The sequence below is a fragment of the Anopheles merus genome, chromosome 2R, assembly GCF_017562075.2.
Source record: "Anopheles merus strain MAF chromosome 2R, AmerM5.1, whole genome shotgun sequence".
Classification (NCBI taxonomy): Eukaryota; Metazoa; Arthropoda; class Insecta; order Diptera; family Culicidae; genus Anopheles; species Anopheles merus.
In genome coordinates, this window is record NC_054082.1 from 57,454,207 (window position 1) to 57,478,896 (window position 24,690).

The 24,690-nt window shown below is 40.7% G+C and overlaps 2 protein-coding genes across 4 annotated transcripts in view; one reads left to right on the top strand and one right to left on the bottom strand.

Annotated features, from left to right (window-relative positions):
* Positions 1–24,690, bottom strand: part of LOC121603593 (neuropeptide F) — a 30,774-nt gene that overhangs the window by 2,015 nt on the left and 4,069 nt on the right. The window lies entirely within an intron of this gene.
* Positions 989–24,690, top strand: LOC121603592 (putative transporter svop-1). Its single transcript, XM_041932565.1, has 6 exons — positions 989–1,521; positions 1,593–1,754; positions 22,088–22,250; positions 22,318–22,439; positions 22,543–22,966; positions 23,030–24,690. The coding sequence occupies exons 1-6, from the start codon at positions 1,410–1,412 to the stop codon at positions 23,616–23,618; spliced, it is 1,572 nt and encodes a 523-aa protein (XP_041788499.1). The 5' UTR covers positions 989–1,409; the 3' UTR covers positions 23,619–24,690.

Below are 24,690 nucleotides of genomic sequence, written 5' to 3' on the forward strand. Positions count from 1 at the left end.
TTGATGCGTTGTTTAAACAGAGCAGCCATTGACAGTTTGATGGTTATAGCGTACGGTGCGAACTGGCTTACAAATATTTATTTTTCTCTTAAGTTAGTGCATTGTTTGTCGTAAAATTGGTGATATTTGGTACAAGAAAGGTCATATTATGTGTCGTCATACGCATTGTAGTGTTCTGATCAATTTTAAAAGGAATATTCAGCCAAATTCAAAGTGTGTTATTGTTCCGAGTTTCGGCAGGAGCCCACAACATTGAGCTGTCAAAAATGAACATTTACTGTGTACCTATTTTCGGCAGCATTTAAAGTGAAAAATAACCTGTTTATCGTGATTTTAAAATTCCGAACAAGTTAGAATAAATTAAATAAGCATAAAATCTTAAATATACACCACTTTTTCATTGTTTTACTGTTCTGATTCTCTTAATCACAAAACCTGCCGAACGATTGGCTGACAGCAAAGCTGCCGAGAAAAGCACAATTTATTTGATATTTTGGAAAATACGTAATGAAATGGTGTGAAACTTCGTATGTGAATATCAAATAAGTACACTTTCACTACAAAATTATATTTTGTGAAATTTTTTACCGCATTTGTGCAGAATTTCACGTTTTTAGTTACCCTGCCGAAAATAGGTACACTGCCGAAAACTGGTACAGTTACCCTATTTGACAATTGATGTGTCAAATCAGTACAATTTGCTCAAAGAACTGTCAAATTTAGAAAACCACGTATAAGAGGTATCGTGTATCTCGGGGACTATCTGTACACAGGATTACCTTTAAATTTACGCCAGGATAGATTTATTTCATTAGCGCAATAAGCATTGACTTATTATTAACATCGATTTATTTAACTGTATCTGAAATTTATTACTTTTGATAAACCAGATTTTCTCCAAACATTTCCTATGGAAAAAATCAAGTTCCCTAAATACATACTATTGCATGTGAATGTGCATAAGCATGTTTGTAGTTTAAAGCGCGTGTTTAAGTTGATATTAACATTTATAATCAAGTGTACATTCGTACTGTTCCAACGACAAACATTACTAACGTGCGTTACAGGAAGTTGACGACATGCTTCCGTATTCCGTTTTGTGTTTTCTAGAGATTAAGCTAAGTAACTACTGTCTTTCTTATCGCATCAGTCAGCAACAAGCGGTACACACATGGCCTATTATTTGATCTTAAGAAACTTAATTTAAGTTACTGGATAAGATCGTTTGGTCTTTAGATATCTTGGAAACCCTGTGCTGTGTAGTCGACGTATACTCGTGTAGTGCGCTGCATTTTGTGAATGTAGTATTGTGCTCTCTGATTACTGTACCTATTTTAGTTAGGCCAAATCTCGAACCATCGCAGTTGAGGCAGTGACTGAATGCCATACTATAATCAACAATCAGAAAGATGGGTCTTGAAGATATCTCTTCCCCGGTGTTTACCATCGATAGCAACAAAGTATCAATGCCGGATATTGCATTAAAGACTTATACTTTTGACGAAGTGATAGATATTATAGGTTGGTAGTTTGAGGTAGAATAAAATTTCTAAAAATAAAAACTGTTGTTTCTTCTTTTGATGGAATGACAGGTTTTGGTAAAACCACATTGCAGATCTTTATAGCCTCTTCAATAATAATGATGGCAGTCTTGAATGAAACAATGGGTATTTCAATAGTAATTCCGGCGGCACAGTGCGATCTTAATCTATCGGCCACTGATAAAGGCATATTGACTGGAGTAAGTTTTGCTGGTAAGTATTCGACTGTTAATCGAATGAATGCGTTTTACAATCCGTTGTTAAACAATCCGTGTTTATGTGAAGGCTTATTTATGTTTATGGTTTTTATTAAGGCGAGGATAGCTGAAGGAGTGAAGGATAGCTAATTTCTACTTGAGTTTGGTTTTAATTTTTAATTATGTGCATTTGCCTAATACTGATACGAGCACTTGTCTAGTTAGCCCTTTTTTATTCAGAAGGAACGGTTCAAAAAGGAATAATTGTTTAAGCAGTGGCGGGTTTAACGGTGGGCGGACTGGACGGCCGCCAAGGGCCCCGGCGGTTTAGGGGGTCCGGTTAGTGTAAACTTTCGACATTGGCTCAATTACACCCTGACTGACTGACTACTGACTGATATAGCTAATGTTCCTATCGTTATAGTTGTGCATATAGCCTTTTTATACTTAAATAATACTGATTTTTTAATGTTACACAAAATTAGCTTTTGTTTTTCATCATAAACCAAAGCTCTGAATGAAAAATGAGCTCGATGGCATCGTCCATCGATATAAGAAAGTCTATTTTACGAACACATCAAATCTTGGCACTTTCAACACACTTGTTCGAACACAAATTCACAATTTCAAGCGTATCGAGTACTAATCGCGCGACTTTTTAGTCGATTTCTTATAGATTCACCTGGAAATGATGTTTCCTATCGTTATAAATGTTGATGTTGCCATTTTATACTTAAAAATACCTACATTTTTCAAAATTACGTTATAAAAAATTTGCCTTTATTTTTCAACAAAACAAAGCATTGAATGTAAAATGGGTTCGACACCATCGTCCATCGATAGAAGAACGCCTAATTTACGAACAGACAGATTCTTGACGCATTCAACACACTTGGCCATACACAAATGCACAATTTAAGGCGTATCGAGTACTAGTCGAGCAGATATGGAAAAATAATTTCGAGTAAATGTCACTTTGGTTGGGACATGTTGTACAAAAGTCCTACACTGCGCTTAACTTAACTCGTTTAACGCTCAACGAGCTGTTGATTTGTTCGAGCATATAATTGACTCTTTCAGCAAGATATTGAATTGTTTGGATGTATGTGTTGACATGTTCGGAGATGCTATTGTGCAGTCAATTGTTTCGTTTTCGCTCAGTGCCGAAACGTGTAATTTTCATAAAATTCTTAAAAGTAGTAAATAATCAGTTCTGTTGGCAGTATTGTAGCAATACCTTGCTGATACGGGTGTGGATCCGAAGCCTCTACACCCCCTACTCCTACTCAATACGTCCCCGTCGTATAGAACGGTAACATGTCTCCCAATTTTCCAAGCTTGGGTATACGGGGAAACCCAACCCCTTGGGCGGATAGGTTGCATGGCTAAATTGAGAGAGGGGGTAGATGATTGATCTTCATGACTGGGAGCGTCTGTTTTCCATGTCAGGCTTCCCACCAGCGTATGCCTTTTCCCGAAGGGCTGCGCTGGCTCCTTCCATCTTGGCTCGCTCCAGGACTCTAAAAGCCAGCGAGCGTAGGCCCTACGACGAGACTGGAGGTTAGCGGAGCGGCCTTGCAAGCCAACCTCGTAAAAACTTCACTGCAACGAATAATCGACAAGAAAAAGTACTGTATCGGACCAATCGATCAAGACCCACGCTAGGAAAAAGGACTTACGATTGGAAGCTCGGGACATGGAACTGCAAAACCCTCTCATCGGATGTAAAGACCCGAATTACGTTCGATGAGGTTTGGGCATGCGGTTTCGAAACAGTAGCACTGCATGAGGTGTGCTGGAAAGGCGTGACGGTGCGCCAGTACCACTCGCACTCCATCTTGCTAGCGAAACTTGACTTGCTTGGTCTCTCAAACCCTATGATAATGTGACATAGCTCGTAACTTACAGATTGTCAATATTCTGTGAAGTTAGGCCCGTACATGTCAAGTCCAGTGCATGCATCTTCTGGAGTTCCGCAGGGCAGCAACCTGGATCCTTTGCTGTTCCTTCTTTTCATCAATGACGCGACGTTGATCTTTCCGGCTGATAATCATCTACTGTACGCAGATGACGCGAATTTTTTTCATATTATTCGTGAACCAGAAGACCACGCCCGACTGCAAACTTCTTTGCATGAGTTCCAGTGTTGGTGCAACCGTAATGCTTTATCCCTTTGCACAGATAAATGCGAAGTTATCACTTTCAGTCGTTCTCGCTGCCCATCATTGTATGAATATGCGCTTGATGGACAGTCTTTGGCGCGAAAACAATGTGTTAAAGATCTAGGCGTTTTGCTCGATACAAAACTATCATTTAGGGATCAGCTGGATCACGTAGTAGCCAGCAGCAATAAAGTGCTAGGACTAGTTATCAATATGACTCGCGAGCTTAACGATATACCTTGCACTTATCCGGTCGTTGATGGAATATGCAAATATCGTATGGTGCAGCGCAAAATTACACGATTTGCACTTCGCTCATGGAACCAAAGGCTCGATTACCGGACTGGGTGTTTATTACTCGGGGTACCTACCCTAAGTGAGCGAATACGAAAAGCCAGGTTGTCGTTCATCACGGGACTTCTCGACGGCCGTATTGAGTCTCCGTCACTACTGGCTGCCATCAACCTGTACGTTCCTGCCAGGCCGCTCCAAACTCGGGCAATGGTGGCCCTCGACGACCATAGAACACAATTTGGCTCCTCTGATCCGTTCCTTCTCATGTGCCGTGCTTTCAACGCCGTCAGCGACGCTTTTGACCCGAGGATTTCGCCAACTGAGTTTAATGATCGTGTTTCTGTGTTAAATTTTGTTCCATAGTGCACATTTTTATGTTCTATGTTATTGTAATCCATTATAAAACACACATTGTAAAACATTGCTAGAATGGTTCGAGAGGTCCATCGATAGACTGTACTATACTGTCCATCGATAGACAAATAAACATAAACCTAAATTACACGATCTACCAGATCGGTGAAAAGATGCGCGAGCTCGGTACCGCGTTCATGGTGCTGGGTGCGATGCAACAGAAAGTGATCGAGTGGTGACCGATCAGCGAACGCATGTGCAGGCTAAAGATTCGTGGCAGATTCTTCGACCTGAGCATTATAAATGTGCACAGTCCGCGCCTTGGGAGTATCGATGACGAGAAGGAGGTCTTCTATACGCAGTTGGAGAGGGAGTACGACCGCTGCCCTAAACATGACGTGAAGGTCGTCATCGGAGATTTTAATGCTCAGGTCGGACAGGAGAAGGCATATAAACCAACAATCGGAAGTTTCAGCGTCCAACAGCTGACAAACGACAACGGCCGCAGGCTGATAAACTTTGCCTCTTCCAAGCACATGAGCATCCGCTGCACCTTCAGCATGCACTCCGTCTTATTTACACCTGGAGACACCCGAGGGGTGATCCAAAGTCCCAAATCGACCACGTTCTGATTGACGGAAGGCACTTCTCGAATATTATCGACGTTAAAACGTATAGAGGCGCAAACGTCGACTCGGACCATTTCCTGGTCATGGTAAAGCTGCGTCAGAAACTCTCCGTGGTTAACAACCGACGGAGTCAGCCCACCCTAATTCTCAACCCGGACCGGTTGAAGTGTGCTGATGTGGTGGAGGGATATACGACAGCACTCGGGGAAGCGCTATCGGCCGACAACAACATCGCTGCGATGCCCCTCGCAGGGGCGTAGAGAGAAAAAGGAATGGTTCGACGAAGAGTGCAGACGAGCACCATCCCAGAAGAATGCAGCGCGCGCCCGCGTGCTACGACACGAAACCCGTCAGAACATGGAGATCTACAGACGACTGAGGAAACAGCAAACCCTACTCTTCCAGGCCAAACAGTGCCGTTTTGAAGAGTCAGATGAACAGCTGATGGAGCAGCTTTCTCAGTCGGGGGACACCCGCTTGTTTTATAGGAGATTGAAGGAGGCACGGAGCGGGTTTGCTCCTAAATCCGCAATGTGCCGGGATGCGGAAGGAAATCTCCTGACGGACGAGCGAAGGGTGATCCAATGGTGGAAACGCTACTACGAAGGACACCTGAATGGATCAGAGACCAGAGAGGCTGGCGCAAGTGGCAGAACAAGACAACCACCAAAGTCATTCACCCAGTAAACAAAAAGGGCAACAGGCTGGACTGCTCGAACTTTCGAGCCATCACAGTTCTTAATGCCGCCTACAAGATACTGTCCCAGATCCTGTTCTGTAGACTTGCGCCCGTTGCTACAAATTTTGTCGGCAGCTACCAAGCTGGGATTGTTGGAGGCAAATCGACCACGGACCAAATTTTTACTCTACGGCAGATCCACCAAAAGTGCCGAAAGCGACAGATCCAGTTCATCGACTTCAAGCCGGCCTACGCCACCATAGACCGGAACGAGCTATGGAGCGTAATGCAGAGGTACCACTTCCCTTGGAAGTTGATCCGGCTGTTAGAGACCACCATGAATGGGGTGCAGTGCGGAACGTCGGAATCGTTCGAATCTCACAGGGGTCTGAGGCAAGGTGACGGACTCTCCTGTCTGCTCTAGAACATCGCTCTAGAAGGTGTCATTCGAAGCGCGGGGCTAGACAACGACATCCGTGGCACGATCCTCTACCGGTCTCTCCAATTTCTGGGCTTCGCGTATGACATCGACATCATCTGCAGGACAACAGCGAAGGTGTGTGAGGCGTTCACCCGACTCAAACGTGAAGCAGCAAGTATTGGATTGAAAATCAATGCGACAAAGACGAAGTACCTGCTTGCCAGAGACTCAGATCATCTGGGAAGCAATGTATTAGTTGTCGACGACAATCTCGAGATAGTAAAGGAGTTCTGCTATCTTGGAAAGGTCGTTACTTCGGACAACGACAATAGCAGCAAAATCCGGAGACAAATTGTGCAGGGGAATCGTGCATACTATGAGCTTCACCGACTGCTGAGTTCAAGAAGACTTCGAGCCCCCACGAAATGAGAGATTTATCGCACATTGTTTTGCCCGGTGGTCTTCACTTCCCAGTGGACACTAATCCTGGACCATCCGAGCGAAGGATGCAAACGCTCTGGGCGTGTTTGAGTGACACATCCTTCGGACCATCTTTGGCGGTGTATTCGAGCAGTGTATTGGAGCGTGGAGGAGAAGGATGAACCAAGATCTTGCTGAGCTGTACGGCGAACCGAACATCCTGACGGTGGTGAAGGCTGGCAGGATACGATGGCTGGAGCCATTGGCTTTCCTTCATTTGTGAAAATAACCTGAATGGTTTCATAATATTTCCCATTTGTTGGTTCTGCCTGAATATTATTTGGATCTGGATGGCTTATATGAAAAATATTTTTGTTTTCTATGGGAACACTAGGGGTTTTAGTAGCAATATCTAGTGTTCCATGACTTAGTTTTTTTTGCTGTTGGTTCTGGTATAATTGTTGCTGTATTTTATCGTTGTGATATAGGTTATGCTGTGGTATTTGCTGAGTGTTATTGTTTTGGTATTGACTACGTTGTGGTTTTTGCAAATAATTACTTTGATGGTGATTACGTTGGAAGGATGGATTATTTGGGTAGTTTATGTGTTGTGATGAGTGTTGATTATATGAGGTGCCATATGAAGTGAATCGTTTAACCGGTTGAGAAAAGTTTCTTGAATTGTTAGGATAATAAGTAGTACTGTTGTGTTGAGGATGGAAATTACCCTTATCTACCCGTAAATTGTTAAATCTAGTTTCATCGCAGCGTGTTACTCTATCTCTTTTGTAAAAACTACCATGTTGACTATTTCTACTTTGCATCGGTTGTTGAACGTTATTATCTATAAAACTTTCCTCCCAGTTGGGTTGATAATTGGTGTGTATATCATGTGTGAGGAAGCTATGTGAGGAAATTTGATTTCGGTTTAATCTTTCCTCAATCTTCCGAATGTGCTCAATTTGCACCATCTCCTCTTCGAGGTAATCTAACAACTCGTCAAATTCGAGATGCTTGTTGGTTCGAGCCAGTGTTTTAAGTTCCTGATTAGTAAGCCCAGCTAAGAAATGAATTTTTAAACTTTTAATAGCATATGAATCTTCTGCGTTTTTTGTATAGTTGTTCATGATATGCTCTTTTAATTTTAGAACTCTTTCCTTATATGCTGTGAAAGGTTCATTGAACTCTTGCTGCAGCGTTTCCACTTGTTGGAAAATGGCCTCCACGTTAACTTTTTCACCGAATTGCTTTATCAAATTTGTCTTCACATTATCCCAACTTTCATCAACAATGCGATTCAACAAACTTGCAGCCTTTCCTTTAAGTTTAAACATTACCACTTGAATAAGCTCTTCCTCTGACTCCCCCTCAAGGATTCGCTTCGCAAAAAAGTCGATTTTAAATAAAAATCCTTCCAAATCTTTCGCTTCCCCGTGGAAGTCCGGAATGCACATCATTGCTCTTTCTGTTGGGAACGCGTACTCCATATTTGTTAATGTGTTATTCAAAGCTTTTTCAATCTCAATACTTTGATTAAAAAATTCTGCCTTGAGTATTTGAAGTCGTTGCTTGTAACAATAATCTTTATTTATGTTTGATTCACTTATGGCAGTTGAATTGAAATTGTGCAAAGTGCGAATTTTGTTAATATTATCCGAACTATTGTTAATTCGAACAGCTCTATTCCTTAGTGCCAGCACCCTGTCGTTCATTCCCGTGCCAATACTCTTATAAAAATGCTCTATACGCTACAATTATTTAACTTATTTAAACTACTTTTAAATTTATTGTAAACATAAAAATAACGTGAATATTTAAAATAAACAAAAAAATATGTTTAATAAAAAAATTTGAAAATCCAAATAAAATTTCACTATGTGTTAATCACTATTTTAATCACTAACTAATCAATCACTAAATTTAACCATAACTACGCTGCGATTTACCTTTCACCAATTTACCACCTAGCCACTTGAATTTTAGCACCAGCCAGAAAATCACCATGCAAATTTTTGCTTTACCGCTGTCACCAGATGAACTAAACTACATCTTATATTAATAAAAGAAACTAGATTTTAAATGTTACACCGTGTTATTGCCAACTTTTATTCAACTTTCTAGCTTCCCGTCTACAGAGTTAATGATCTTCGTCTTCCAAATTTGCCACCACTTGACCTCTCTCCCGAGGAGGAATGACCGGACGACCCCCCTTCTTCTGCTTCTTCACAATTGCTCTATTTTGACAAGCTTTCGTCGATCCTAGCGTTGTCCTCCGCGCGATCACTAACGCGCCGCTATGCCTTATCCTAGCGTTGCGCTTTATAGCGTGAGCGGAACCAGTGGCGCGTTAAACGGTGGGCGGACTGGGCGGCCGCCAGGGGCCTCGGCGATCTAGGGGGCCCCGTCATTCTGGATGTTCGACTTCGTATCGATTCTATGGTATTCACATCTCAAGCCTGAGATCGTGGAGCGTGCCTGCTTTTAACGAAAAACCTTAAATTTTCACGCGGGGTCCTACTCAACTTTTGTGGACATCTGACAAATAGGGGAAATCGGGAAGGGGTGGTATTCATATGTCCGAAAAGGAACTGGATCATGTTAATATTAAAATGATGTTTTATCACTATTTACATACAACTTTTTGCGTGAAGACAAAATAAAAAACCGTTACAGCTATACTGAAGCCAAAACTCAAAGGTGGTTTACGGGGCCCCAACGATTATGTGGACTCTTCGATGAAGGGACCCCGTCGGTAAGGGCCCCGTCGGTAAGGAGGCCCCATCAATAAGGGGCCCCGTCTATAAGGGGCCCCGTCCATTTGGTGTCTTGGTGTGGATGGTCCGTGCACGAGCTCACCAAAAAAAAAAAAACGCGGAGACACTTGCTGCTAAAATCCAATGCACGGAACACAGAACAGCGCTGCGTTTAACCACAAAGAAAACCCGTTGATACAGCCACAATCACAAATCATACACAGACAAAAATTTAAAGGCCCCTAAATAAAATTTCAATACACCGGCTCGTAGCCGGAGAAATTAGCAGGAAAAATTGACACCAAGCTCGCGTTGCTTTAAAAAGTCTAGGAAGGTCGTTTGGTCAACGGTGCTTCAGTGGGTTGAGGTTTCATTCGAGAAATGGTTAAATCGATGTCATGTGTGCGCTCTTGGCTGGGATGAACCGTCTTGTTCTTGTAAACGGGGCTCCTGCTACCGCTTTGCGATTGTGTGCCGAAAGCAGACAGCTGTTTCACACGAAAAATGGTATTCACATTCCTGGCCTGGGATAGTGGATTGTGTGTGTCTTTTAATGCAAAAACTAAAATTTTCATTCTTGGCCCTAATCGAACACATCAAGTTTGTGGACCGAAGAGAAGGGGAAATGGGAAAGGTTTCAGTTAGAAGGAAGGGGGGAAGGGTATAAAAATACTCAAGGAACCTATGGACCATATTCATTTATACATGGTTTTTATCGACTATTTCAATTTTTGCGAATACAACAAGACCAAAAACCGTTACAGGTGCATCTACATACAGCCATAATACGAAGAACAATCTCCATTGCCTCGGCCATTTGGGGGCCCCGTTGATGATTCGGTCGATTGAGGGGCCCCTTCCATTTGATGTTGTCAACCTAATATACCCCCATTTTCCCCCCGGGGGTTATGTTTACAATCAGATTTACTATTACTACCAGACCTATCAGAGGCATATTTATTTTACTTATCAGAAGCATTTTACTATGAGAAGCAGAAAACATTTGCCTTTTTAACATGTGCAATATTTTTGTTTAACATGTGCACCTTAGTTGGAAGCGTAGAACGCTGCGATACATGCTCACAGCTCAAAGCAATATCATTTCATCATCGTTGGCCCAAAGCGTTGGATCAAATGCATTGAACGCTACGCGCGAGTTGGGTAAAGCGAAATCCGTTACAAGAGATGCCTCACGCAAACTACATGCACATACGTCATTAAAAGGCTCCGAATCCGATCTCAACACAACGGTTCGTAGCCGTAGAAATAAGCAAGAAAAATTGGCTGACACCAAGCACGCTCTTTTTATCTGTTGAGGTTTCATTCAAGAATCGATTCCGATGTCGATGTGTGAGTTTTTTAATTTGGCCTGTGTCTATGTTATCGCGCAAAAACTAAGAACTCGTGCCCCGGCTAACCTTAGGGGCCCCAGTTAATATTGTGGATTGGACGAAGTAATGGTGGAAAGGCAAGCTGTTGAAGGGTTTGGGTCAAATTTGGAAGGGTCGACGGAAAGGAAATATCGATATGAATGATCGCGTAAAATTTGAACTAATTAAGCTGTCGGCAAAGTTCGGCCCGCCACAATATGCAGTCAGGCCCGAGAAAATATTTGCGCGATTTTGAAGGAAGATCCTATTCATTAAAAATTAACTGAACATATTTTAATATGGAAATTCATATCGTAGAACTCTTCCGAATTTTATCACCATAAAATGGGTTGTGGGACCAATCAATATTGTCAATTTGAGGAGAAATTAGAAAATAGAAACGAATAATTCCATAAAAACCTGACTGTTGATTTTACGAGAACAATGGTTACACTCTATTGCTTTTTAAGAATGCAACGATTTTCTTGGAGCTTTTTTTTAAAGAAATGCACTATCAATTCGTCTGACCTGGCCTTACTTGTCCGTGGCCTCATAATAGTACTGAACGATTGTACGTTTGTCTCGATAATTTTTCAGCTGTTAACTATTTTGTACCATCTTCAGATATATCCTAGAAAACAATTTGAAACATGGAAGGAAGGGTACATTAAGAAGCGATATTGCGATTTTGCTTTATTGTTTTGTTCTTTTTATGACTTTTGCACACTATGCTGCAGACTCTTAATTGAAGAATCTTTACAATCAATTTTAGTTATTGTAATTTAATAAAATGAATTTGAAACTTGCTTGGATGATGTAATAATTTAAGAAAACCAATAACCAATCGCATTGTTTAATAACATAAATATCATATCATTTTGTGTATTAACTGTAATAATATAATAATGTATGTGTAAAACAAATGCATTCTCCTGGCCCTCACCGCTCGATCATTTAGAAAGCAGCTGATCTAAAGCAGTGGTCTCCAACCTGTGGTCCGTGGATTACTTGAGACAAACATACTGCAATACAAGGTATTTCCAGTTACTTTCGAATGAAAATATTGTTTTTCCTGCGTGCAAGAAGTTATCGCTCTGACCGATTGAAAATGAAGTGGCCGTAATTCGAAGAAAGACGGTACTTCAGTATTCATTGTAAAAAAAGGTAAACCAACGTAAAAGCAAAATATTGTTTTCATGTTATGCTCACGATGACAATTTTAAATCAAATCGTCCGTATTATGAAACACGAGCTGGAAACTGTAAAGTACGAAAGAAAATATCGTTTAGAACCATCGTTCTTGTCCATGAAAGACAAACGTAAATAGCTTAGCGAAAACGATAGCTTTCCGACCTTTAACTTCTTTTGAGTATAGATAAAACCAACAACAACGATTATGGCAGGTCAGATTTGTTCGGATTGTCAGGATAGGACTAATTCCATCCATCATCTATCGACTTCTCACTTAAGGAGTTTACTTATGTCCTCCTACCCACTTACTTATGTCCTCCTTTTTATGATCGCCTAGACGATCAGGTGTCGAAAGACCGCTTCGAAACAGTATCCACAGTACCCAAAATTTGAACATACCACAAAGCCTTTCTGATATTACTGATTGTTTAGTCATTGATATCGATAAAAAATTGGCGAAGTATTGAAATTGGGGTTTTTATTGATGCGCGGGTGGCAGTCCATTCTGCTCATGTTCATCTCTGTTTCATAAAGTTTTATACAGATGTGAACTGTATTTTGTCGAAACAAGTTTGTTGATTTGGTATGCACTCACGGTTATCATGAAATTTCAGCAAGAACAGCAAAGTGGTGTGAAGATTTTTCTCAACCAAAACGTTAATCCCGCAAGCCGAATACGCACCTAAAATTTATCGGGGTGTCTGTAAGCGGTTACCAAATCAATTTTTTGTTCATCACGAGCAAGTGGGCATCGCATTATGTTTTCTTTTGAAGCTCAGATGCTCAGCTCAGTCGTTTTGGCAGAATAAATAGCTGCATTTTCAGTAATTTGTTTTACTGATATTCAGTGCCATGTATTACTCAATAGCTTTCAGTAAAAAATATAACTGCAGCAAACTTATAAAATTTGCAGTGTATGATTCGTACACGAACCCCCCCCCCCCCCGCGATGGATTTGGTGAAGCTTCGGAGAGGCTTGACCCGCCACTGAGCGGAACGCTTCACATGTCATGAGGATGCCGGACTCATGCCCCACCAATAAGGTGTTCGACAGCGATCCCCAGTTCGGCATAAGGCGCAGGGGAGCATAGTGAACTCGATGGCTGGATCAGGTGAAGCGAGACCTGTATCATAATTTCATATTTTATTTTATACGTCTCATTTGTCCTTTGTTTTGTAACATTTTTTACACGTGGCTCGTTTAACAATTGGTACAATATCCATTGTAACATGGAATTTGTACTACTTTATTCAAAGTGTTCTCCTATCTCTGATAAACTTTTGCTAATGCTGAGTTTTAATGGTTAGAACCGTACAAACAAAATTCAGTGTTATTTCAATAAATTATTACGAATCACGTCGCACCTCTTCTTCTTCTTCTTCTTCTTCTTCTTCTTCTTCTTCTTCTTCTTCTTCTTCTTCTTCTTCTTCTTCTTCTTCTTCTTCTTCTTCTTCTTTTTCTTCTTCTTCTTCTTCTGTGGTTCGCGGATTGAAAATGATTTTTAAATAGAAAAGCTCATTACGATACATATCGTGCAATTAAATTAAATTATGCATCAGACCAAATTAATTCAAAAAGATTAAATTTGCAATAGCCACGTCTATAATAAGATTTAACATACTTTGGATTACAGGGTTTTAAAGTTCAGCGAGTTGTAGTTTATTCCAGGCATATAATAAACTCTTTCAGCGAGATGTAGAATTGTTCGTAAGTAGGGGTTGACAAGATCAGCGATTCTGATGAACGATTTAAGCTTTGTGAGCTGGAGTCGAATCCTGTTTCAAAAACTGTTTTTAGCTTAAGCCTACAAATGACTATTGATAATGAAAAACAATGGCAATTTCTCTTTTGTCGATATAACTCCCATGCCATTTTGTAAACGGTCACGTGGGCGCGGGGCCAGTCACCCAGTCCCATGAAGCAACCGACTACCGAAAGCCAGAGAAATTTTCGAAACGGATTCAGCGATACCGACCCTACGCAATGCCCCAGGACCTCTCTCAAAATGGGCTCATGGGACGTACGCACTCTAAGCGAAACCGGAGCCTTGAAAAAACTTGATGATGCCCTAGCCACACTGAGCATGGACCTCGTAGCTCTACAAGAGATTCGGTGGCTAGGGAACGGTGTGCACAACAGGCGTGGTAAGCAATACTACGACATTTACTACAGCTGCCACGACCACCACCGCGTGCTCGGAACGGGTTTCGCCGTAGGTCCCCGGTTGAAACCCGCAATCATGGACTTCAAGGCTATAAACGATAGGCTATGCACCCTGCGCATGCGAGGCAAATTCTTCAATATAAGCCTCATAAACGTTCACGCCCCTACCGAAGGTAAAGAGAAAGAGGAGAAGGACCTGTTTTACGGCCGCCTCGCTAGAATCGTAGATGCGTGCACAAGATCTCATAATCATCTGGGGGACTTTAACGCAAAAGTCGGTACCGCCAATACACTGGCTGTCACAGTCTGCATGAGCACAGTAACGATAATGGTAGTAGATTGGTCCAGTTCGCCGCAGCGAACAATCTGGTTGTTGGAAGTACCAAACCTGCGCGCAAAAAAATCCATAAGGTTACATGGGCGCACCCGGATGGAGTAACCCTCAACCAGATCGACCACGTGTTAGTAAGCCGCCGACGACAGTCGAGTCTGTTAAATGTCAGAACATATCGAGGAGCCAATATCGATTCCGATCACTACTTGGTTGGCTTAGTGATACGTTGTAGAATCGCCCGCCCCCGTGCCAATGGGGGCGGAGAAAACACGCAGCCTCGGCTCAACACGGACTCTCTAAGGGACATTACTATCCAACAGGAATTCAAAGCCACTTTAGACGAGTCTCTACTACCAGAAAAAATATATAAAACTACGAGCGATAGGTGGAACGCTCTAAAAACAAAAATATTAAACTGTGCAAGAAATATACTCCCACCACGTCGTGGCAACACCAAATCTGGCTGGTTCGACGATGAATGCAGACAAGTGACCGAACTTAAGAATACTGCATACCGAGCAATGCAGCAACAGCATAGAACGCGGGCATGCGCAGAGGAATATTCACGGCTCAGACGCGAAGAGAAACGAGTTCACCGCTCCAAGAAGCATGCTTTGGGGGAACAATACATGCGGGAACTCGAGCAAACCACAGAGGCGTATCTACACGAAAGTTTTACCAAGCGATAGCAGGTAACCGAAACAACGTTACACCTAAGATAACCTGTTGTCGCAACAAGGATGGAGATCTGGTTAGTAACCAGCCAGAGGTCCTCTCGCGGTGGGCTCAGTACTTTGATGAATTACTCAACGACCAGTTTAACGAACAGCTAGAAGAGCCACTAGTAGATAGTGTCGTGCTACTGCCACCTAGCATAGAAGAAACACAAAAGGCTATCCGTCGGCTGCAAAATAAACAAGGCAACCGGAACCGACGGAATTGCAGTTGAACTGGTCAAGAATGGAGGTACAAGACTAGAAAACGAGATTCATCAAATCGTTACTGAGGTGTGGGATAGTGAATCGATGCCTTGTGATTGGAATCTCGGCATCATCTACCCCATATACAAGAAGGGAGACAGGTTGGACTGCAACAACTACAGGGGTATTACGGTGTTGAATACCGCCTATAAAATATTCTCCCTGATCCTTCAGGATCGCCTTGTCCCGCACGCCGAAGAGATAGTCGGAAACTATCAAAGAGGATTCCGAAACGGAAAATCAACCACTGATCAGATCTTCACGATGCGGCAGATCTTGGAAAAGATGGCTGAATACAGACACGACACATACCATCTCTTCATTGACTTCAAAGCCGCATATGATAGCATAGCCAGGGTAAAACTGTATGACGCTATGAGCTCTTTTGGAATCCCGGCCAAACTGATAAGGCTAGTTAGAATGGCTATGACCAACGTCACATGCCAGGTGAGGGTGGATGGAAAACTCTCAGGACCTTTTGCTACCACCAAGGGTCTGCGCCAGGGGGACGGGCTTGCTTGTTTCTTATTCAACCTGGCGCTAGAGAGGGCCATCCGTGACTCGAGGGTAGAGACTACGGGAACCATCTTCTATAAGTCAAGCCAGATCCTGGCATACGCTGATGATATAGACATCATTGGTCTGCGGCTCTCCTATGTAGCAAAAGCCTACCAAGGGATCGAGCAGGCGGCAGAGAGCCTCTGATTGCAGATAAACGAGGCAAAGACCAAACTGATGGTGGCAACATAAGCGGCAATAAATAATCAGAATCTACGTAGGCGTGACGTGCAGATAGGTGAACGCACTTTTGAAGTCGTCCCACAATTCACCTATCTTGGGTCAAAGGTCAGCAACGACAATAGCATGGAAGCTGAGTTGCGCGCAAGGATGCTGGCTGCCAACCGGTCATTCTACAGCCTGAAAAATCATTACACCTCAAAGAACCTGCCGCGACGGACGAAGTTGGGACTATATAGTACCTATATAGTTCCGGTACTCATATACGCTGGACACTGTCCAAATCTGACGAAACCCTCTTAGCCGCGTTCGAGAGGAAGATGCTCAGAAGGATACTTGGCCCCGTATGTGTGGAAGGACAATGGAGGAGCCGCTATAATGACGAGCTATACGAGATGTACGGCGACCTCACTGTCGTACAGCTTATCAAGCTCGCCAGGCTCCGGTGGGCTGGCCATGTTGTACGCATGGAAACGGACGACCCAGCCCGTAAAGTCTTTTTAGGCCGTCCTTAAGGACAGAAGAGGCCTGGTAGACGAAGGCGCGAGACCGTGAGCGGTTTCGGACACTCCTGAGGCAGGCCAAGACCGCAAAGCGGTTGTAGCGCTGGATAAGTAAGTCAGTAAGTGCCTATTTTGTAACCTCGCTTCGAGAAGGCCACATACGTCCCGTTGAAATTAATAAATATCAAATATCAAATTGGTACCATTATGATTCAAATTACGGAATGATTCCAAATCTGGACATTAATTTAATTGCATTTCTTCTTCTGTTCCTGACCATCTGCTTGACCCTAGTTGAACTTTCTTCGTAACCGCTCATGAACTTTCTTCTGACTATCTTCGTCCTCATTTCGGCGATCCATTTGTCTCGCAATTGTATCTATTTCTCCCTTTCTCTCTATCCATGGTGCCGTGTGGTGCATTTACGGACGTCTTTTCAAGCAGTCCTTGACAGCTTGTTATTGTGTAAACATTGTGCTGCTTTATCTCGACGAGGATGGTATCGTGCCAACACTCCTAGTAAAATCTGATGTCACGAAAAATGAATATTTTTTGTTGGTCAGTTTACCACCAGAGAAATTCTTCGTAGTTTTGCATAGAATTGTAAGTTTTTCAACAATTCATCTTAAAATGATCAAAATGTATTGAGGTTCTTACACCGGTAGGGTAAGGTAGGTAAAGACAGACACGTTAAGGTAAAACGTAAATGGTAAAACACGTAAATGGTAAAAATCTAGGGATATAAATATAAGTATATAACCATGAAAATGTGCATATATTATCTTACACTCATGTTATATCAGAAAATGTGTTGAAACTTTTAAGTTTCCATCGATTTTTGCGTTTGAACATGAATGAAAAACATGATTTTTTTCGTGCGGTTTTGAAATGTTCGGGTAAGACGGACACCTGATATGGGAAAGATGGACACCATGAAGGGTAAGATGGAGACATATAAAAAAAACTTGGAAATTGAAGAGGTTTATAGTATTTTAACGTATTCTATTGCCTTCCACATCATGGTACGTACATAAACCAATTATAGGCCAATTGCAACGACGGTTCATTCAGCCATGAATTTAGAAATTGTAGGCGGCGCTGCTAATATATCGTAGAATGCAGCATCTACAGCATTATTGAAACATCGCGCACTAACAGCTGACGTTGCTCCAGCTTACAGAACAACAGTCTAGAACTTCCTTTAAGGAAATTACTCCGCGAAAAGACCACGACTCCAGTATTTGTTGAGGGACTTGTTAATAGTTTAATCTATTTTCCACTATGTCAAAATTCAGCATATGATTTTTGTAATCCCATAGAATTTCTCATCTATTCCTGAATAATGTCGTATCAATTCCTCATCTTTGTATTGCTTAAAGTTGTCCAAGTCGTGACAATATATTGGATTTCGTTAAGCGCCTCATCAGCGTGGAGCGAGTAATAGCATAACGAATGGCTACTATTTTCACCGATGTTTAATTTCTCGCTTTTTTCAATATTTTCTCTAGTTGCTGATTGGTTTATAGCTTCGGAATACCCTTATTTAAGGTATTTGAAGAAATCTATTCATCACCAATTGATATAAGAAGTTAAATAAATCAATAAATTCGGTGTCCATCTTTCCCTACAACAAAGTGTCCGTCTTTTCCACTTTGGTGTCAGAATGTTTAAACCACCAGAAAACATTATTTCGTGTTACTTTCATTCTCATTCTGTCGCCAGTTTTTTCATTCATGATCACGACAACATTCATGAAATAAAACATCCGGAAATATAAACAATACAAGTTGTAGAGCTTAAGATCCGCAGTAGTTAAATTAGATGCACAAGGGTGCACACGGTTGAAATGTTTTTTTTCGTGGATTTATACAGTTTTGCATATATTATGCCTAAAATGTTCTATATTATGTTGTTTAACTTTAAGTTAGGATGATGCATTGTTGGTTTTTTCGAAAATTACCATTTTGATGCATTTATGAGAATTGTCCATCTTACCCGCAGTGTCCGTCTTTACCTACCTTCCCCTATTCATTGTAAAGGTAAACAAAAAAGTAAAAACGTTTTTTTCATGTTGTGCTCATATTCTCAACGAGAAAAAAACCTTTAAAATTATGCCGAGAATTCGAAGAAAACCTGTTTATGTAGTAGTCAATTTCGGAAAAAAAATTGATTTGTTCCTGTCAGAATTTACAATCAAAACGTCCGTAAGAGCTATAAAGTGTGAAATATGAATGAAAATATCGTTAAAATATGATGGGTATTTCTTGGAATGGTGGAAGAAAAACTGTTGAAAATATTTTTTTTCCTATTAAGAAAGATTGCAAAAAATGCCTGAATGGTCCAGAATTCAAAACAATTCAGTAGTTTATAAAAAAAGCATGTTAAAGTGAGGGAGCATATTCAAGTTGTGTAGAAATTAATTTAATTGCACCCTATGATTCATACACCCCCCCTCCCCCCCCCCCTCTCGTCCTTGAAGGATTTTGTTTTGGGGCCCCGTCTACCACAACGCCTAGGGCCGCTACTGGCCTTAAGGAACGAAAATTATGTAATAAAGAAATTTTCGTAACTCGACTGAAAATGAGACACAGGTTTTTAAAGGTTTAAATTTACTAGCTCTGAGCTATTCTATATGTTGGGAATTAATTGTTAATAGCGGACCGGAGGCAATAGAGTATTCGAATATAAGCGTAAGTCGAATTTCGAGGTCGAATTATAACTAATTTTCGTATAATCTTGCTTGATGTGGTAGGTTTTAGTCACAAATAAGTTATTTGATCTGATTTCAAACGTAGATTACAATTTTGCACCTTTTAAAATTCGATTTTATTTTGCATTTGACTATTGATGTGCCAAATCAGTACAATTTGCTCGAAAAACTGTCAAATTTAGAAAATAGCGTAAAGCGAAATCGCGTGTATAGAGTATGGCGTTTATCGGGAAATATCTGTATAGTGAAATCGCGTATATCGAGTACTGAGGATATCGGGGAATACATGTATATTATTAAGCGAAACATTCACAAATTGGAAGAGACTTTGAAATTATTTTGGTTCCAATGGAGAACATTCGTGTAAAGGGTTTTAGTGATTTCTAAACGGTAAAAACAAGTGTTAATGACGAAACCGGTCTCGTGGTACAGTCTTCAACTCGTACGACTTCACAACATCTCCGTAATGGGTTCAATCCCCAATATACCGTGCCGCCATGCGTAGGACTGACTCTTCTGCTATGAGGGGTAATCCATAAGTCCCCATAACGCCAAGCCCACTAGTGGTACAGGCAGATCTTGTCCGACAACGGTTGTTTAGCCGAAGAAGAAGAATGTGTATATGTTCATAAAATCGCCATTTTCGAATCTTATGAAGAATCGTGCTATGGAAAAGTAAAACTGTTCGCGAATCTTTTTTTGACAGTGGAAGAGCAAATATTCGACATCAAACAATCGTTACAATCGTGGAGACCAACTATGTAATACAATGCCTGCCAACTATGTAATACAATCTGAACTCATTGGTTTAACCCTATTCCAGGCAACCGGCTACCCGGGTAGCCAAATCGAATTTGATTGTTCATTTCTCTAACTCTAGGAATCCGATTGACTTGTGTGTAATCCACAGCCATCTTTCAATGGAATTTTTCGTAGAATTTTTGAATATAATTAACCTGATTATTAGAATTAAATTTTATCGATCGATCATAAAGTAACGGTTTTTATTCAAATGGAAACTCATTTACAGGCGGTCCCCGAGATACACGGTACCTCTTATACGCGGATTCGGAGATACGCGGTTTTCCAAATTTGACAGTTCTTTGAGCAAATTGTACTGATTTGACTCATCCATTGTGAAATACCAAATAATTTACGTATTGAACGAATGTAAAATACTATTTAAAAAGGTTTAAAATTGTTCAATTCAGTAGAAACATATCAAGTAATTAATATGATGGCGAAAACCACCCCCTACTTGCAAAATTGCTCGAAAATTAGTGATATTTTGGCTGGAAATTACGAGATTTGACTTACGCGGAAATTCGAGATTCGCGGTATTTTGCGGCCGTTTTCGGTCCCCATTACCCGTGTATCTCGGAGACCGCCTGTATATTTTTAATTCCTAGTAAAAAAATCTAAAAAAATTATAAGAGACGAGCAACATACAGTTCTCCAAACTACTAGAGCAATTTTGCTGTGAAAATTTTATGCCGAAAAAATATTTACATTTTGTAAATCTTTTCAGAAAAATCCTGTCAACTTTGAAAAGCTATAACTAAAAAACGGTAGTGAGTTGAACCAATCTATGCACAGCTATAGAAACTGCATTAGTTTGTTAAATTTTCATCCCGGTATTGCATCGATATTGGATTGCGCATTCAAAAATTATAAGCTTCCAAAGTCGCCTGGAATATGATGTTTTTTTGGATGTCAGTGACAGGGTTAACTTTGATTTCCTGACAACTATTGAATATGTGCTTTTTAGTTGGAATGTTTTTCCGTACAAAAAAATTATTAAATTAAAAAAAATTGTGCTCATCCCGAGTACCTAATACTTGAATGATACTATAACAATAAAGGGTTTCACATTTCATCTCAAGACTGCAGAACCCCTTCCCGAATCAGTCTTAGCCAATGCCAAGCAGCGGCGGATCTAACGGTAGGCGGACTAGATGGTCGTCTGGAGCTCCGCCGATTTAGGGGCCCCGAAAATCTCTAGTCTGTAGTATCTGCAAGTGAACAGAGTGGTCATTGGGGCCCCGTGGCTGGAGAACCATTTGCACCCCTCACCTCATGTCGGCAAAAAATTTAGGGCCTGTGACCGATTTCCCGCCTAGGGCCCCCGATTCCCCTAATCCGTCACTGATGCCAAGACTACGGTATGATGCTTGAAAACGTTGACGATACCGGAATTCATCGGATGCAATGCTGAATCTTCGGCACAATTCTCGAACACACCGAGGACATGCAGTCGAATAAATTGTTCACACGTATAACCTTTTTGTGCATCAGTGTACTGGAAACACAATTATTCTTTTTGTAACAATGAGTATTATCGTAGTGTTGCTGTTGCTTTTATACATAGCTTATCACATTCTTCTTTTTTTGTTAAATTGATTGGTTCTAGTGAGAAAATGTAAAGGAACTTTTAAGATACAAAATCGTTTAATGTATATTGCTCTAGAGCACATAAACTACATACAACTTCAGAACCAATTTCATGCTGCGTTAATTTTGACTGTTTAATGCAGTCAACGTTGCTAGATGTTCACACCTTTTGCCGTTGAATGCCACTAAGCTATTTGCGGGATAAAGGAACCAAACTCATTCTATTTTTTTGTATTCTTCCTTCCTTTACAACCAGGCATTATCGTTTCGTCACACTTCTGGGGTTATATTGCAGACACAAAAGGTCGCCGTAGGACGCTAATCGTGTCACTGCTGTTAACCGCAGTCTGTTCTCTGGTGTCCAGTTTATCCATCAACTACACAATGATGGTGGTTATGCGCTTTCTAGTGGGAGTTTTGTAAGTGTATATCGAATATCGTCGGATCGTCACTCACATGGTGTGTTTTTGTTCTTTCTAATTTTAGCATTTCCGCACCGTCGGCTACCATATTCGCTTATCTGGGAGAATTTTTCAAAACAGCAAACCGTACACTGGTAATAACTTATGCAAGCACTGCAGTGGGACTGTCTGCCGTTTTTACAGCAAGTTAGTTTTCACAATAACACGTATGAGTTATTAAGGATTTTGACCGAATTTATTTTTGACTTGATGATTTCTTATACTATACATCGTGCTCTTCTTACAACAGCTGCTGGATGGTATGTGCTATCGTTGCACTGGATGCTAGATATTCCCGGGACGGAACTCACTATAAAACCGTGGCGTCTCTTGTTTTTTGTGTACACCATACCTACGTTGATAGGAGCATTTTGGTTAATGATTCTTCCTGAAAGTCCAAAGTTTTACCTTTCGCGCGGACGAGAATCGGAAGCATTCGAGATTTTGTTGCGGTTGTATCTAGAGAATCACCCACATGCAGCCGTGGATGATTTTGCCGTTAAACATATAACGCCCGAAGCGGGACAAAAAGATCGCAGTACGTCACTGAAAAGGACCGGTAGTTGCTGGAAAGTTGCGTGTAGCGTATGGAACCAAACGGTTCCACTCTTTCAGAAACAGAACGTTATTAACTTCGTCATTTGTTGCGTGGTGCAATTTGGACTGTTTGTAGTGTAAGTACATTTAAGACGACGGCTAATAAAATCTAAAAATAATTTGTTTGATTTGTATTTCAGTTCAGCTGGAATGGGGCTTTGGTTTCCAGATATAATTAATCGACTAACTACAACAAACGTTTCAGATATTTCTGTCTGCGAAGCACTTGAAGTATCAGCAAACCCTGGCTACATATTGAATGTTGAGACAATCATCGATGAAGCGTGCAAAGACAATATCAATGAACGTGTGTTCATCTACGCTATTAGTTTGGGTATATTGTATACAGTGGTGTATCTAGCTATGTCGGTACTAATGCGCAAGCTAGGACGTAAGTGTTTGGTAGCATTCAATTTATTCTTTTCGGGATGTTCTGGGATTGTGTTGCAGTTTGTAGCCAACCCATACATCACTATTGCACTGTTTTGTTCGTTTTTGGTATTTGCTGGTACATCAATTTCTATTCTTAACGGCGCAACTGTATCAATATTTCCAACGAATGTTCGTGCGATGGCCGTTTGTTTGAGCCTGATGATGGGACGGCTAGGCAGTGTTTTCGGAAGTAACCTAGTGGGACTTATCTTGGAGGAAAACTGTACGCTAACATTTTATCTCTTTGCCAGCGGTTCAATTATCTGCGCCGTTCTAACATTATTTTTGCCCAGTTAATAGACACGTTAGCTTTAAGCAACGAACAATCTAATATGTTTGTCAATTGGAGCACTAAAAGTAATGAAAAATATTGCACCTTAGTGTTAATTTTATTTTCAGAAGGAACGGCTTCGGCCCTATTGGTTAGTGACAAATTTGTGTAGTAGAACAACCCAATTTAAATAGACGGTACACACATATGAGTACACAAATAAAATATAAGAATAACTTGATTATGCCTCATTCATTCGTACTCAATGATAAAAAAGCTGCATTTTACAATCAATTTTGATGATGGCTTTATAACATGGAAGTAGTTTGAGTAGGTTCGGTTGACATTATCAAACGGAGTTGGAACGACATCAAACGGTACAGCAGACAATGGATTTGTTTTGATTTTGCGCGAGATCAGTATCGTTTATTTCCCAAATACTGCGATTCTTTTACTTTTTGCTTTTGTGGCCACTTGTTCGAATATCATATAACACTGTTGGTGGGACGTCACATCATCCGATGTCGTTATGCGTACGCGTTCTTGCATGACATGAAGTTCGTATTGATTTATTTTTTTATCCATTCAAAGGAAAGCCGAGTTTGTGATACAACAGGCACACAGAACAGAACAGACAAGGGCGATCAAAAGTTTTGTTGTAGAATGTTATTTCAAAAATGTGCTTTATGAGATAAGTTCTATTTAATAATCTTATGATTAGAAACGGAAATATCTGATCCCTAAAAAAATATATGAGAAAATAATAAAAATTCTTGAAAGCTTGTTTTTATTGTTGTTAAAAATATAGTTTTACTTCATATTATTTAACATTGAATGCACATGAATTGGCATACAGTTTTCATTTGCGTCGAATGTATGAGATCATAAGTATTGTTTTAATTACTCTTTCTAATGATACAAGATCAGGGCAACCCAAACTGCGGTATGCTGCTTAAATGTAGGCTTCAAATGCAAACAATGCGCTGCAAATAACCAATTAGTTATATTCCATATTAAAAAAAATAAAATTTAGCATATATAAATAAAAAAATATTCGCTAGTAGTATTATCATTGTTCAAGTAAATTTATATATCTTC